A 15,432-nucleotide genomic window follows, 5' to 3' on the forward strand; every position below is an offset into this window, starting at 1 on the left:
GAAATGAAGATCCTCACCGTGGGAGATGGGGAGGGGAGACATTGTGCTGAATTTCTCCCTTTCTCTATGCTGTTTGCATTATTATTATGATTTATTATTATTTGTATTGCAGTAGTGCCTATAGGCCAGGGCTACATAGTGATAGGCACTGTACAAACATCTCACAGGGATGGTTTCAAAGCTTGCAATCTAAACTTGAGATGATACAACAGATGAGTATGACACAGAGAGGGGGGGTGGGGGCGCAAAAGAGAACAGTGACACTAATGGACAGCGTAGTAAGCAGCCGTCTCAGTGCACCAGCTGGCTAACCAGTGTCAAGTGTTAGGGCTTCAAGGAGAAAACCCTTAAAAGCCAATCGTTGGTTTTATTCGTAAGTTATCCAAATTTTTCTGCTGTGTGTGCAGCCCACCCTTTTCAATAAAATATCTACATGTGATGTGAATAAGATTAAAATGCTGCAGAGACTGAAGAAACCAGATAGTGCAGTAAAGAAAGGAGAAAACGTGAGAGCTAATGCAGTGATGTGGCAGGCCCTGTTCTAGCTTTCCCTTTCCCAGGGCCGTTCAGACCCACTCTGCAGCATTACAGACAGACAGCTCCCCCTCCTCTTTTGCACACACTGCCCTACATGTTTTCCTTCCTGTATAATGTCAGTGATTAGCATAAATGGAAGTGGTGCAGCTAAATTCCCCTGTGCACTGGGCTGGAAACATATCCCCATCTGTGTTCACTGATCCATCTGCCAAAACGGAAACCAAACTGCTGCTTGCATCCACTCAAGTGTGGATCCTTGTGGGTTATGCTGAACACTACATAATCTATTAAAGATGAGATGGGAGCTTCAAAATCCTAATCAGGCATCCCCAGCAGCAGGTCCCTCAATGGTAATTGGCACAAGCAGGCTACTTCACACCCTCTCCACTTGCCCATTCTGCTTTTCCGCAGAAGTACCTAAGTGTGGCATGAACATGGGATTGAGCAAAGTTGAGCTCTCCTCCTAGTGTAATGTGTGTGTTCATATTGCACATATCTCGTCTTCCAGAGCCATGTTTTGGAAATGGGACAATAAACCTGATTGCTGTAAACATGCATTTAAATAAAAAAGGTGATGACAACTAAGGGCATGGCTACACTTGCAGATGTAGAGTGCTTTGAGTTAAACCCGCTTTCAGAGAGCGCAGTAGGGAAAGTGCTGCAGTCTGTCCACACTGACAGCTGCAAGCGCACTGGCATAGCCACATTTGCAGCACTTGCAGCGGCATTGGGAGCAGTGCATTATGGGCAGCTATCCCAGCATGCCAGTGACTGCAACGTGCTTTTCAAGTGCAGAGGTGGAGCATGACAGGGAGTGTGTCGTGTGTATGTGGGGGGAGAGAGGGTGGGTTTTTGGGGGGCTGAGAGCATGTCAGCGTGCTGTCTCGTAAGTTCAGACAACAGCAGACCCTCCACTCCCCCCCACCTCCCTCTCTCACACACAGCATTCCACAGTAACGTTTGCTTTTTCTCGGAGCAGATAAGCAGCCGGCTGTCAGAAACGGAGCTTTCAAAGGGCATATCCGCATTCCTGCAGCGATTCAAAAACAATGACAAGAGTGGCCACTTAAGGGGATTATGGGACGTTTCCGTGGGCTGATCAGAGCACAGTAATGCAACACCTCATTCACACGGACGCCCGGGCATTTCAGCCACTATGCAACAAGCGTTAATCTTCTCGCCGAGGTGGAGTACCAGGAGCACTCTAGCCGTGGAGTCAGAGCGCTCTACGTGCCTTGCCAGTGTGGACAGGTAGTGAGCTAGGGTGCCCGGGGCTGCTTTAATGTGCTTTAACTCACAAGTGTAGCTAAGCCCTAAGTGAAGCAGAAGCTAAATGACTCCTTTCAAACACTAAGTAATGGCTTCCAAGATAGCCATGGTTTGGGTGGGATTTCATCATTATTCTTTCCTTATGCTGAATTGTTTGTGACATTTCAGAAAAAGCTGAACAGCCCTGTGTTGTCTTGTCTTCCCCAACCTTGCAGCTTCTCTTGGGTTTCTGAGGCATAAGCTTTTTACTACAGCAAAATCACCAGACATAAAAGATTGGAAATGGCTTTCTGTAATTCATTGTGAGCTGTTTCCTCCTTTGTTCCTGTGAAATTTCTTGAAATCCCATTTCTTCAGGATTTCTTCTTGCCTCACTGAACATAATCAGGAACTCCCATTAACTTAAATTCCCAAGTTTTCGGAGACTTGAGAGTTGTTCAACACTTGGCAGTTTTGATGGCCTCGGCTCCTTATGAGCTGTGATCGATTTTCTATCAAGTTGCTTTGCATCCTGAGAAGTTCATTGCATGTACTGGGAATGCTACATGCAGTGTGATCAGTCCTGGATGGGGTGAGAGGAAGGGCCTTGTAGTATCCAACAGCGGTAAGACCAAAAAATGAAGGACAGGCTATACCCATACCATCTTTTGCTATGATCCCATTAGATTTCACAAACTAAGCAGAAGGAATCTGGATGAGTCCTTGGAGGGTAAACTCAAGCAAGTAAACAGGGAACTCAATAGGTCAAACTCTTCCCACTGACAGTACTAAAGCCATTGCCTCCCTCTGATATTAATACAGGAGCTGCCAACTCTTGGATAAACACAAAACGTCCTTAATGGTGACTGGAGGTTTTATGGCTCTTTATAAAAGTGGCCTTTTTGTGTGCTGGTCAGATTCAACCATGGGTAATTGTATTGTGCCTACCAGAATTCACCTTGCAGTTTGCTGATTATTCTGTTCATTTCTTTCTGTCCTAGACTGTTGTGTTGTACTGTTGTGCATTGTTCAATACATCCCCTATCCTAGTCTCAACCCTGACTGGATGAATGTTGTAGTGTAGCTGGAACACGGAGTGGCTGCTGCGGTTAAGGTTAGCTGTAGCCTTCAATATGGCATTTGTCACTGCAGTGACTGAGCACAAACGTTAATTAATCCATCCTCTCCCCAGCCTTTGAGATGAGGCAAAGCATGACTGCCTGACTCACAGATGGGAACTGAGGCAGACTGACTTGTCTGAGGTCACAGAGGAAGTCCCTGTTGGAGCTGGAGATAGAACCCAGATCTCCATCTTCCAAGGCACTGGTCTCCCTTAGCTTACCTAAGCATGTAATGCATGTAAAGCCTAATGTAGTGCCAATCTTTAAAAAAGGGAAGGAGGAGGATCCTGGGAGCTACAGGCCAGTCAGCCTCTCCTCAGTCCCCGGAAAAATCATGGAGCAGGTCCTCAAAGAATCAATCCTGAAGCACTTACATGAGAGGAAAGTGATCAGGAACAGTCAGCATGGATTCACCAAGGGAAGGTCATGCCTGACTAATCTAATCGCCTTCTATGATGAGATTACTGGTTCTGTGGATGAAGGGAAAGCAGTGGATGTATTGTTTCTTGACTTTAGCAAAGCTTTTGAGACGGTCTCCCACAGTATTCTTGTCAGCAAGTTAAAGAAGTATGGGCTGGATGAATGCACTATAAGATGGGTACAAAGTTGGCTAGATTGTCGGGCTCAACGGGTAGTGATCAATGGCTCCATGTCTAGTTGGCAGCCGGTGTCAAGTGGAGTGCCCCAGGGGTCGGTCCTGGGGCCGGTTTTGTTCAATATCTTCATAAGTGATCTGGAGGATGGTGTGGATTGCACTCTCAGCAAATTTGTAGATGATACTAAACTGGGAGGAGAGGTAGATACGCTGGAGGGCAGGGATAGGATACAGAGGGACTTAGACAAATTGGAGGATTGGGCCAAAAGAAATCTGATGAGGTTCAATAAGGATAAGTGCAGGGTCCTGCACTTAGGACAGAAGAACCCAATGCACCTCTACAGACTAGGGACCGAATGGCTAGGCAGCAGTTCTGCGGAAAAGGACCTAGGGGTGACAGTGGACAAGAAGCTGGATATGAGTCAGCAGCGTGCCCTTGTTGCCAAGAAGGCCAATGGCATTTTGGGATGTATAAGTAGAGGCATAGCGAGCAGATCGAGGGACGTGATCGTTCCCCTCCATTCGACATTGGTGAGGCCTCATCTGGAGTACTGTGTCCAGTTTTGGGCCCCACACTACAAGAAGGATGTGGATAAATTGGAGAGAGTCCAGCGAAGGGCAACAAAAATGATTAGGGGTCTGGAACACATGACTTATGAGGGAACTTATGAGGCTGAGGGAACTGGGATTGTTTAGTCTGCAGAAGAGAAGAATGAGGGGGGATTTGGTACCTGCTTTCAACTACCTGAGAGGTGGTTCCAGAGAGGATGGTTCTCGACTATTCTCAGTGGTAGAAGAGGACAGGACAAGGAGTAATGGTCTCAAGTTGCAGTGGGGGAGGTTTAGGTTGGATATTAGGAAAAACTTTTTCACTAGGAGGGTGGTGAAACACTGGAATGCGTTACCTAGGGAGGTGGTAGAATCTCCTTCCTTAGAAGTTTTTAAGGTCAGGCTTGACAAAGCCCTGGCTGGGATGATTTAATTGGGGATTGGTCCTGCTTTGAGCAGGGGGTTGGACTAGATGACCTCCTGAGGTCCCTTCCAACCCTGATATTCTATGATTCTATGATTTCCATTCTGTAGGGCCTGTTCCCATTGCTTCTTAAACTGAACATTCGCCTTTCAGGATGACATTTTCCAGGCTGAGTGTCTGCCCGAGGGTGAACATTTTCAGAGTTTCAGAAAATAATGTGCTCTAGCTTAGAACGCGATTTCAGGTGGTGGTGGTGGTGACGGTCCCTTTTAGGAAGTGTGACTATCAGCAGCAGTGTTTGGTGGAATACTTGCGCTAGTGGACTGGATGTTCTAGGACCACGGTTTTCAGAGTAATATTCTTTTACTTTTGTACACAATTGTGACTATTAAAATTGCACTGGCTGATGGTTCGTGGTACTGAACTCTACTGGGCTGCTAGCAGACCTTGTTCAGTCGAGGGCCTGTGGCTTTGGAATTTGCATCAGTCGGTGGCACAATGGAGCCAACAGTTGACAGACTTCACAGGACGATGCTATTTACTGAACTAGTTTAGCGTCAGGTCACTTATTTTGTCTTGCTCCTTCCTGTGGCAGCTGATACGCTTGGTGGCCGCATCGGTGGCTCTGATCAAAACTATCCATAGTGAGTAATTTAATTTTAACTTGTGCTCTAACAGCTTTTTGTAAATATGCAATTGCAGGTCTGTCAACGCTGAACTCAGAGGTGTGACTGCAGCAAGTGTCGACATACCCGAGCTAGCTTTAATCTAGCTAGCCCAAACAACCAGAGAAGTGAAGTTGCTGGAGCATGGGCTCACTATTCAGTTACATACCCAGTATCCCACCCGTGCTGCCATGGCTTCGCTGCTACGGTTATTCAAGCTAGCGAGTTCAAAGCTACCCTGAGTCTGTCTACACGTGCCGTAGTCTCACCTCTGCTTGCAGTGCAGGCATACTCTAAGTGTCATATTAAGCACTGTTGAAAATTTTACCCCAAGTCATGAAACAGGAAGAGAAGGGGCCATACAGGAGACATTGGCTCACTCCAACCCACAAACTTGCCTGACAGAACAGCACTGCCATTCCCTATTTGCGTTCGGAAGCTATGTGGAGTCAGGTGCCTTTTACGAATTATGTAACCTCTTTGAGCTGCCAATACTTTTCCAAGGCTGGTATCGTCTGTACATTTGAATGCACAACCAGAGGCCTCTGTTACATTACAGAGAGGCAGTTGCCTTTTTGCAGTCAAGGTTGCAACCAGCTTCTACCACAATGCCCTGTTGTATCCCCATATGTCTTTGGCAAGGAAAACTGAGATATACCAGATGTCTGAAGGGGAGATGACCAATCCATGTTTGGGTTACGTTATGAAAAATCACCCTGATTTGAAATGTTGACTCCTGTCCAGTGTCTGCCTCCCTCTAGCACATATCAGTGAGAATTATGGGCCCAATCCCATTTCTATAGATGTCAGTGGGAGCTTATTCACCATTGACGTCAGTGGGATAAGAACTGTGCACAGTTTGCGTATGTTCTGTTCTATATAGTTTCAGAGCCCATCACCTTAGTATCTGAATACCGCTGTTGGCTGATTGCCCCTTCGAACATAAGGTTCTTCTATTACTGAAAGCAGAATTCTTCTTTTTAGCTGACTGTTTTCCTCTGCTGTTATTTTCATTGTCTTTCCCACGTTTCCCCCTCTTGTTTGTTGCACCCACTTATTGCCTTTTGTCTAATATTAGATGCCTAGCTTGTTTGGATTGAGATCATGTCTTCCTGTATGGCTGTACAGCACCTAATGTAATGGGCTCCCATCCTTATTGGAGTCTCTGGTCACTACTGCTATAGAAATAATGCATAGACTGTCTTAAGGACCTAGCTAGGACTCATTCTGCAAGGAGGCAAGTTTGTGGAGCTGGGTTCTAATCCTAGCTCTGGGGGTGAGCAGTTTATTAGGGAGAGGTCGTAGTCTCTTCCTAATTAAAGCTGATTTTGATCCCCACTTATAATTCCGAAAAATCCTCAGGCTGTCGCATTTTTAAGGTTCCATCTCATTGGCCACTTGAACCTTGAGCAAACTAAAGTACGGTGTGAAATCATGCAAAATGCTCAAAGGTCAACATTTAAAGAATTATCTCAAGAAATGAGGGGTAAGGACAGAAAAGAACAATGAGATTCAGTGTGGGGAAGAATGTGATCATACCCCTGGAGACAGATAATAATCAGTCTAGAACTGAAAGGAGCTTGAAGGTAATAATCCTTCAGGCAGTGGAAACTATTAGGTTGTGGGATTGTCTCCCAGGAAAGTGGTCAAAAACTAGATTGGACCAAGCACTAAAACCAGTACTATGCACAACGTCCTACATTGGAGGCAGACTCTTTGCCATTTTCAGCTTCTGAAAGTGCCGACCTGAACCCCTTCCTGGCAGTCCCAACAGAGTCAAAGCTTTCATGGGCTAGCTGCCCCTTCCCCCACTCCAACACCAGAGTAAGGCATGAGGCATCTTATAGAGCGGGGTAGAATAGGGACAGAACTGTCACGTTCCTTGAGCTGTCCATGCTTTGGAGATCAAGAACTTTGCTCTCTGGCTTCTAATCCTCACCACACCTTTCACCAGCTCAGAATTCAGTGTCAGCGGCTGCATGGTAGCCAGGAAAATAACGTTACTAACTTTGTTTTCCCCTTTGTATTCCTTATACAGAGAAGCAGAGGGAGTTAGCTCGTAAGGGGTCCCTGAAGAACGGCAACATGGGAAGCCCAGTTAATCAGCAGCCCAAGAAGAACAATGTGATGGCTCGAACAAGGTAGAGGATTTCATAATGTTCAAGTATGTGTGCAGTGCACCACCCTTCCCCGGTGTGCTTCCCTGGGGGCTGGCACTGTCATCATGCGGAGCTGACTTCACACAACAGTAATGATGACTCTCTCAGGGTCTGGCAAGCCACAGACTCTGTGTGCTGCTTTGGGGAGTCAGAGTCAAGGTACAGCCAGCCAGGAGAGCTGCTGGGGTACCTTGGCAGACTGGCTGATCTTTATTGAAAGCAGGACTAAACCGGAGGTCCAGTCTGATTGACTGCAATGTTCCTGGTAATCCAAAACACCATGTAATCCTATGAATAGGAGATTGCACAGTACTGCTTCAAAAGAACATCACCCTGATTTAGGGCTTATCTCTGACATGGCTGGTTTTATCCCAGTAATTTTGCTGCTCTTTTTAAATTCAAATGCTTCCAAATATCGGTTGACTTAACAAAGGCCTGTGAATTGCCCGTCTGTGTGCATTTTGCCATATATTTCCTCTGGGCTCTAAACAGCATGACCAAACTTTCTCAGAGCTGCTCACGCTCACAGATAACTGGCAATATTTAGTTTGTGTTGCAGGCACCAGTCAACTGGAAAAAAAAAAAAAAAAGTTCATGACTGTATATTTTCTTGGATCCCATTTTGTTTTGTCTGTCCAAGGTCCAGTACAGTAGAACCTCACTCAGTGAGCATTAATGAGTTGGAACACTACTGAGTATCAGGGAGGGGGACAGTCATTGAGGGGAACAGTTTGAGTGCCACCAGAAGGGTGCCGTTTATACCTAGCCAATCTTCAGTGTAGAATTACAATGAAGACAATTTCAGAATGTTGGTGAAACCTGGATGCTTACTGGCAGATGAGAACGTTGTCTAGTTCACCATATGTTGAATAGAATGGAAACCTTAGGTTAGATCCTCTCTCTGTGCGACGCATCCACCTGATGAGAGATCCTTTGCTGAAAAAAGAAAAGGAGGACTTGTGGCACCTTAGAGACTAACACATTTATCTGAGCATAAGCTTTCATGAGCTACAGCTCACTTCATCAGATGCAGTGAGCTGTAGCTCACCAAAGCTTATGCTCAAATAAATTTGTTAGTCTCTAAGGTGCCACAAGTCCTCCTTTTCTTTTTGCAGATACAGACTAACACGGCTGCTACTCTGAAACCTGTCTTTGCTGAAAGAAATCTCAAGCACCCGCAGCGGCAATCGTAAATCATGCCAGATTTTTATTTCTAAGTAACTTTGATGGCTGCAGAACATATCACATTGTTTCTAGTTTGTTTGGAAGCTCAAAACTGTATAGAAGTCTCAAAGTCCTTCGTTGCTAGCAAGAGATGCAGAAAATGTAATTAGGATGGAATGGAATGTAGGAAAAGTTAACTTGGGTTGTCTCTATACACCCTTCATCATAGTATCCGAGCATTTCCCAAGTCAAGGCTGGATATCAGGAAAAACTGCTACATGCGAGTCACATCATACGCACATTTAACTTACGCAAATTCAACTATACGTGCTTGGCAAAAAAAAAAGAAATAAATAAAATTTAAAAAAAAGAACAATTCCACCCACCATTCCACTCAATGAGCATATGCCCCGGAGTGAGCGTGAGATGGGAGACGTGAATCTGCTGTTCCCTCAATCGGTCTCCGTTCCCGCGTACCTCTCCAGGCGGTGGAGTACAGGAGTCGACCGGAGAGTGCTCAGGGGTCGATTTATTGCGTCTAGACTAGTTGCGATAAATCAATCCCCGCTGGATCGATTGCTGCCTGCCAGTCCGGCGGGTAGTGTAGACACACCCATAGTGTGAGCATCTTACCACGCTGAGTGGATTCTAGTGCAGGGGTCAGCAACCTTTGAGAAGTGGCGTGCCAAGTCTTCATTAATTTAAGGTTTGGCATGCCAATAATACATTTTACATTTACACGGGCCAGCGACCAGAACCCCAGACTGGCAGCGGGCTGAGCGGCACCAGCAGCCAGGACCGCTCAGCCCACTGCCGGCCCTGGGTTCCGTTCACCCAGGCCGGCAGCGAGCTGAGTGGGACCAGCGGCCAGGACCCCAGCTGGCAGCGGAGTGCCGCCAAAAATCAGCTTGCGTGCCACAGGTTGCTGACCCCTGCTGTACAGGGTTGTACAGCATACACAAAACCATGTACAGTATACTGTACTGTATGGGTGTTTTAAGGGATTTTCAAGGGTAATTTTGACTATATGCGATTTTCGCCTTACACGTTGACTTTAGAACCTCACCCCCGCGTAAGATGCAACTCGCCTGTACTTTGAAATATTAGACTGTGGATTAGCTTCCCAGAGGATGTGGTGGAAGCCCTGTTGCTTGCCAAATTTAAGAAAAAAATGAGAATATGGAGCACTGGAGTCAGGATTTAAACTGGAAGTGAGGAAGGTTGGATCGGGGAGGTGGCAGACATAGGGACCTATATGTAGTATTAGTGACTCATGTTGTCAGGGTGGGTGGTTGCTTCAGTGTGCAAAAAAGCTGCAAATTGAGAGGGAGGGCAACTGTTTGGGGCCAGCTACTGACAGACGTGTTGGAAACTATTCAAGGAAAACTCTATCCCTCCCAGACATCTGCCGCAGTGTCCTGCAGTCTGGCTAGTCTATGTCTCGCACACCCCTCCACTTACTTCACTCTGTGGGATCTTGAGGAACAAAGCCCTAAGATCAGCAGCCCCACCAGGGAGCTACCTTCCCACACCTTGCCCTGATGACTCAAGCCCTAGGAACATAAAATGCCTATGAAATGGTTAAAGTAGCTTATTTTCACTAAAAATCGCATTAATGTCTGTTATGATCTTACTGCAGCTATTGCTCCATATCCAGTGTCTAACAATTCCTTAACTCTTCTGTGAACTTGCTTCAGTCTCAGCAGAGTGAAAACACTGAAAAAGATTATGTTGCTCTCTGCTGACTGGTGTAATTTTTTTCCCCTTTTATCAAATCTCCTGCTCCTGACCTAGTCGTTTTTTTTCTCTTTTGCTTTATCCACATTATCACTTTTCACCCTTCTGTGTTTCTTATTCTTCCTTAAGAATGTTATAAACACTTGATCTCCCCTCACCACCCTGTCTCAGCCCACCTTTATGGGCGAAAGGGTAATTGAGTCTTGTCAGGCCTTTGCCTCTTTGAGACTTGGCAAGGGTGCTGAGCAGTGATGAGCTGCCAGAAGCTCAAGAACCGGTTCCTTCACTCGCTCCGGGTCTTCGGCAGCACGTCCTTCAGTCCCTCTGGGTCTTCGGCGGCACTGAAGGACCCGCTGCCGAAATGCCGCCGAAGACCTGGAGCGATTGAAGGACCCGCCGCCAAAGTGCCGCCGAAGGCTCGGAGTGGCGCCAGGTAAGTAAAAATTCACATGGGAGCCTCCCCAGCCGAGAGCTCAGGCGGGTCGGACAGGACGGTCCTGCGGGCCACATCCTGTCCGTCCCGCCTGAGCTTCACCACCCCTTTAACAACCGGTTCTAAACCAGCTTCAAAATTTAACAAGCGGTTCGCGTGAACCAGTGCAAATCGGCTCCAGCTCACCACTGGTGCTGAGTGGTGGTTGGTTTTCCCTGTGGCAAGCATCTGTCCACTAAGGACTGGACTGAAAATACCAACTTGCTTAACCTAGGCCAACAAACCATCAGATGGTAACAACTTAAAGTGATTTCTTTGGTACTCTGTGTCCAGTAAACAGTCTCCTGCACTGTCCAGTCATCTTCTTTCTGTCAAGATTGTTCATTCCTTTGCCTCAGTCAGGCCATCTTCCACACTCTCTTTCTCCTGTTTCATTTGTATGGCTTTCTTTTCTCTCTGCTCCTTCCTGAGGCTCAGTTATACTCTCTAGCTGATTGTAGGATCAGTTACTGACCTTAAGCATCATCGCTTCTTCTACCTCCAACATTTTTTTTCATGAGTAGAAAGGCCCCTTGTATGCTATGGAAACAGGACCTAAATCCTGCAGCAGGGCTAGGGTCCCTTGTTTTCTGCAGCTCACTGGTGCAGCAGACTGGAAATTCTGGCACAACCTTTAATTAATTTTTTTTTTAAATGGGGGGTTCTTAATGAATTCAGGAAGAAAATGAATAATACAATCCGTATGGGATTCCACATGCATGCTTTGATACAAACGTGCAGAATGTATTTTACTCTTCCCTGTCTTTGTCAATCTTCAGTGCACGGCAGACATTTGTATTCCTAATGCCATACATGCTTTGTAAGAAATTGCCAGGAGGGAAGATGGAACATTTGCAGCTGGAGCTTTTTGCACCAGTGGAATTAACTATCCTCTTTAGGCTCAAATTAACCCTGCACCTCCCAAACTCTTGAAAGCTGGACGTTTCAGGAAAATTGAACTAATCTTGGGCCCCATCCTACAGTTGCAGCATGTGTAGTTAAAAGCCTACCTGTCTTCATTTATACACCCTTGAGGAAACACGGAGTTTCACCACTGAAAAGAAGGGGGACAGCTCACACCTCTATTCCTGTTTCTGCCCTCTGCATACATTGCTATTGCTCCATTAGTTTAATTTGGTCAGTGCTTTTTAAGATTTTCTATTCAATTGCATGGCTATAGCAATGCCGTGTTTTTTAAATGAAGGCTGAGGTTCTGCAGTTCAGTTATGCAGAAGAGTGGTGGTTTGTGTGTTGTATGCAGTAAGTCCCCAAGGAAATTAACCAGCTTTCTTTCCAGGAAGATCTTGAATCTACATTCTGTTATTTAAATCTCATATTGATTAACAATATTGACTTGTATTCAGTCTTCATGAAATATCTGATGATCCCAAAAGCCACTATAAAATAATGAAATGTAAAATATTCTAGTCTGTTTGGGTTCTTACACTACAATCAATTTAATTATTATGGTATCAATTTAATTATTATGCTAAAAGAAACAGTTTTAAGAAAAATCACTGTAAAAAGGAGCAGTTTCTAGGTGTCTCCTTATTCCAGTTCCATCTTTACTCCTTTTGTTCTTCCCTCAACGTTTGGAGCAGCCTTCCACTTGTCCATCAGAAACCTCTCTCCTTCAGACCAAGCCTTAAAACCCATCTTTCCCCCACAGGTGTGCCTCCTGTATATCTTGCCAAACGGCTGGCCAGTATTGGATTATTGTCCTAGGACAGTTTCTGAATGTTGGTATAAGAACTCTTAAACCCCTGGCAGATTAATTACTATGAATGGCCTGGTAAATCTCCTGAGTTTTATCTAATGATTTCCTCATGTAAACATCTCCGTTTCAGGTGGACAAGGGCTAAGTTCCATAAGGCCAGAAAGTCACCCATATCAAATATCAGGGGTACTCACGGCCACTGCCTTCTGAAGGCTCCTCATTACATTTGCTTATTGGCTAATGTAATCCCTTTACTACTACCAAAAAGCATTTGTACATCACAAGCAATCCTAGTGGAACACGTCCACCAGACTGAAACACGAGAAAGTACCAGCTGTATCCTTCCGTGTGGGAGGAGTGCGCTTCCAAGACACGGCTAGCTCAGTCGTCTGCGAAAACTGGCCTGGCAGCTAACTAGAGACAAATCTTGGTTCCATTTCACTGTAAAAAAATGAGTTACTGGCATATCTATTATTTCTTTCTACCACTCTCAATCTAAACAATTTCATGAACAAGACAGGATTGTTCAAAGAAAATGACGTTCTGTGGAATGAGAACGGTCTCTCCAATAGCCTAGCTACATTCAGACTTTCTCTCAAGTGTTAAATGGTTCTGAGTTTAATTTTGTGCTTAATGGAAAATTTTACTTCTTTCAGGCTGGTTGTTCCCAATAAAGGCTATTCATCGTTAGATCAGAGCCCAGATGAAAAGCCACTGGTAGCATTGGATACAGACAGGTATGAAAAGTGTTAATTAACAGTAAGATTGTATATCAGTATCTTGCATTGTTTCTTGCAAGGAGTGTAGTGTTGAAACTCAGGAATCCTGAGCTCCCAGGCCCCTGCTTGCACCACTCGTGCTCATTCTTCTACCGACTTACTGTGACCTTGGGTAGGTCTCTTAACCTGTCTGCCTGTCTCCATAGATGTGAAATGGGTATGCAAATATTCATTTTCAGACTTTTTAAAACTGGGGCAGGTGGAGTACTTTGAGATGTGTTGATGAAAGCTGCTGCATACGTATATAAACTTCTCTGTGCTTGGAGCTAAGATTCACAATAGGGACAAAATACAGAGAGGCAAGACGCTAAAAAGAGAACAAGGCTCTTTAACTGTTTCCTTCCCCTTGCTGTATCTTGTCTTCCCCACAGTGATGATGACTTTGACATGTCCAGATATTCCTCTTCAGGATATTCTTCAGCTGAGGTGAGTTACAATCTTTTCTGCCTGCCTTGCCATAGATATTAATTATCGAAGCAAGAAACTCCAAAATGGAGCTGGGCAGGTGCTTCTCCCCTCGCTGAGCTAACTGGCTTTCTCCACTCATCCATTTGAGATAGGCATAATTTTCCCCACGGGATGGTCTCACGTGTGATCTTAGCACTGCTGAAGTTTTATCCCATAGTTGTCAGAATTTGCATTCCATGCTGGCAGACCTCCAATATACGGTGCCGTGGCACAACAGAGGCAAACGTGCTAGATTGGAGGCAATGGCAGACTTGATAGCCATCCACCTGACGCGTACAAGTGCAGGAAGTCCCTGGGATGCCACAGTAGTGGTTGTTCAGAGCTGTCTATATAAGAGGAATGTTGACATGTGCTGTGAATGTCAGGGTCACTTTGTGCATTGTGATCAGGCCCCCACAAAACTGGGGCAAGGGAAATTCCAAGAAGAACCTGTATAGAAGTTCTTGCTATCTCTTCCTTTTTGGAAAAGACTGAGAGTTCAGTATGGTTGATTCTTCAACATTATTTCCTACTACATTTCAAACATCTGTAGTGAATCAATTGCTCAGCCACTGGTCCATATTTTCCCCAACTAAAGAATCAAATTACGCTTAGAGTGTTGGGCAGCCCATTTTCACATGGAGGCCACTGGAAACTGCTTCTCCTTCAATCCTTTCTTTGGGCAAACCAAAATCAAACCTTCAAGAGACAGCTGGGAGCCAGGGTCAAGTCAAGAAATCTGGAATGTATCTGGGTCCCCAAACAAAGCACGCTGTTACAGTCGTGCAGTCAGATCTGGTCAGCTAAGCAAGGCCAGGCCAGATCAGTATTTGAATCGGGAGACCTCAAAGGAACACCTATGGACCACGGGTAGTGGTGATGATTTCAGTAGCTCTTCCTTCTGGATCAATGCTAACACAATGCCCCTGCTTGGTGTGAGGTGCTGTGCTGCTGGAGGTTCTTTTTTTTTTTTTTTTTTTTTAACAAGGTCTTGTCTGCACAGGGAAGTTATTCGGGAATAAGGTAGGGTGCGAATTTAAAGCACTATAGCTGTTCTGGAATCATGTGGACACTCTTGGTTCGGAATCAGTGTGTCCACATTGGGAGCTGTTTCGATCAATTTCCCTGCATAGTCAAGATCTAAGATGTAAAAAAGAAAGTCTCCCCGCACTCTCTTAAAGAGGTGAGGATTGAGTCCTGGTGTCCTGGCCCAATTCCAGCTCTCCTTTATTGCAAGCATCTCCTGGAGTTTCAGTTCGATACAATATTCTTCACTTGCTGGCCTAAGCTGCTGTACATTGCTTTTGTGCATTGGTAAAGAAGAGCGGTTTGTCCCACAACATGGCTGCACGTAGAGATGGCTGCAATAAACCCCTGTGCATAGTTCATGTAACTATTTATTTGTGAAAGGTGCAGTATAAATATTGGCTCCTTATTGCTGCATGAGAAACTCAAACATACTTTTCTAAAGAGTGGTGTACTTGTGAGACAGTACTCGTCGTGTACGCGTGTTGGCTTCGGGGACTCACTCTCGGTTCATTCTTGGCAAGCTCTGAGCAGTAAGCCCCCCCCCCCCCTTTTTTAAATAAAAAAAACTTTTGTTAAAAGCAGGGTTAGGAGGACATCTCCCTCGGAAACTCTTATTTTAATGGTACATTTTAGAATTAAACTCTGCACTAACGAACCAGAGGGGGCAACCCCCTTGCCAACAGGTGGACCAGAATTGCACTGAGTAGAGTTCTTTCCACTGGCAGCCATCCTCCCTCTCATCCTTTTTTTCCCTTCCTCCAAGAAAAAAATATACAGTGGCATCGTGCA

At 45.4% G+C, this 15,432-nt stretch overlaps 1 protein-coding gene across 4 annotated transcripts in view; it reads left to right on the plus strand.

Annotated features, from left to right (window-relative positions):
* The window catches only part of FAM219A (family with sequence similarity 219 member A), a 140,948-nt gene that overhangs the window by 110,862 nt on the left and 14,654 nt on the right, over positions 1-15,432 (plus strand). For all 4 annotated transcript variants that reach the window (XR_012158828.2, XM_073343360.2, XM_073343361.2 and 1 more), the window contains exons 3-5: positions 7,178-7,280; positions 13,045-13,125; positions 13,539-13,593. Coding sequence is in view for 3 of the 4 variants with exons in the window: in XM_073343360.2 (XP_073199461.1) it covers positions 7,178-7,280; positions 13,045-13,125; positions 13,539-13,593 (239 nt within the window). In the remaining variant the exon portion in view is untranslated. The remainder of the gene's footprint in view (positions 1-7,177; positions 7,281-13,044; positions 13,126-13,538; positions 13,594-15,432) is intronic.

The sequence above is a fragment of the Lepidochelys kempii genome, chromosome 5 (assembly GCF_965140285.1).
Source record: "Lepidochelys kempii isolate rLepKem1 chromosome 5, rLepKem1.hap1, whole genome shotgun sequence".
Lineage (NCBI taxonomy): Eukaryota > Metazoa > Chordata > Testudines > Cheloniidae > Lepidochelys > Lepidochelys kempii.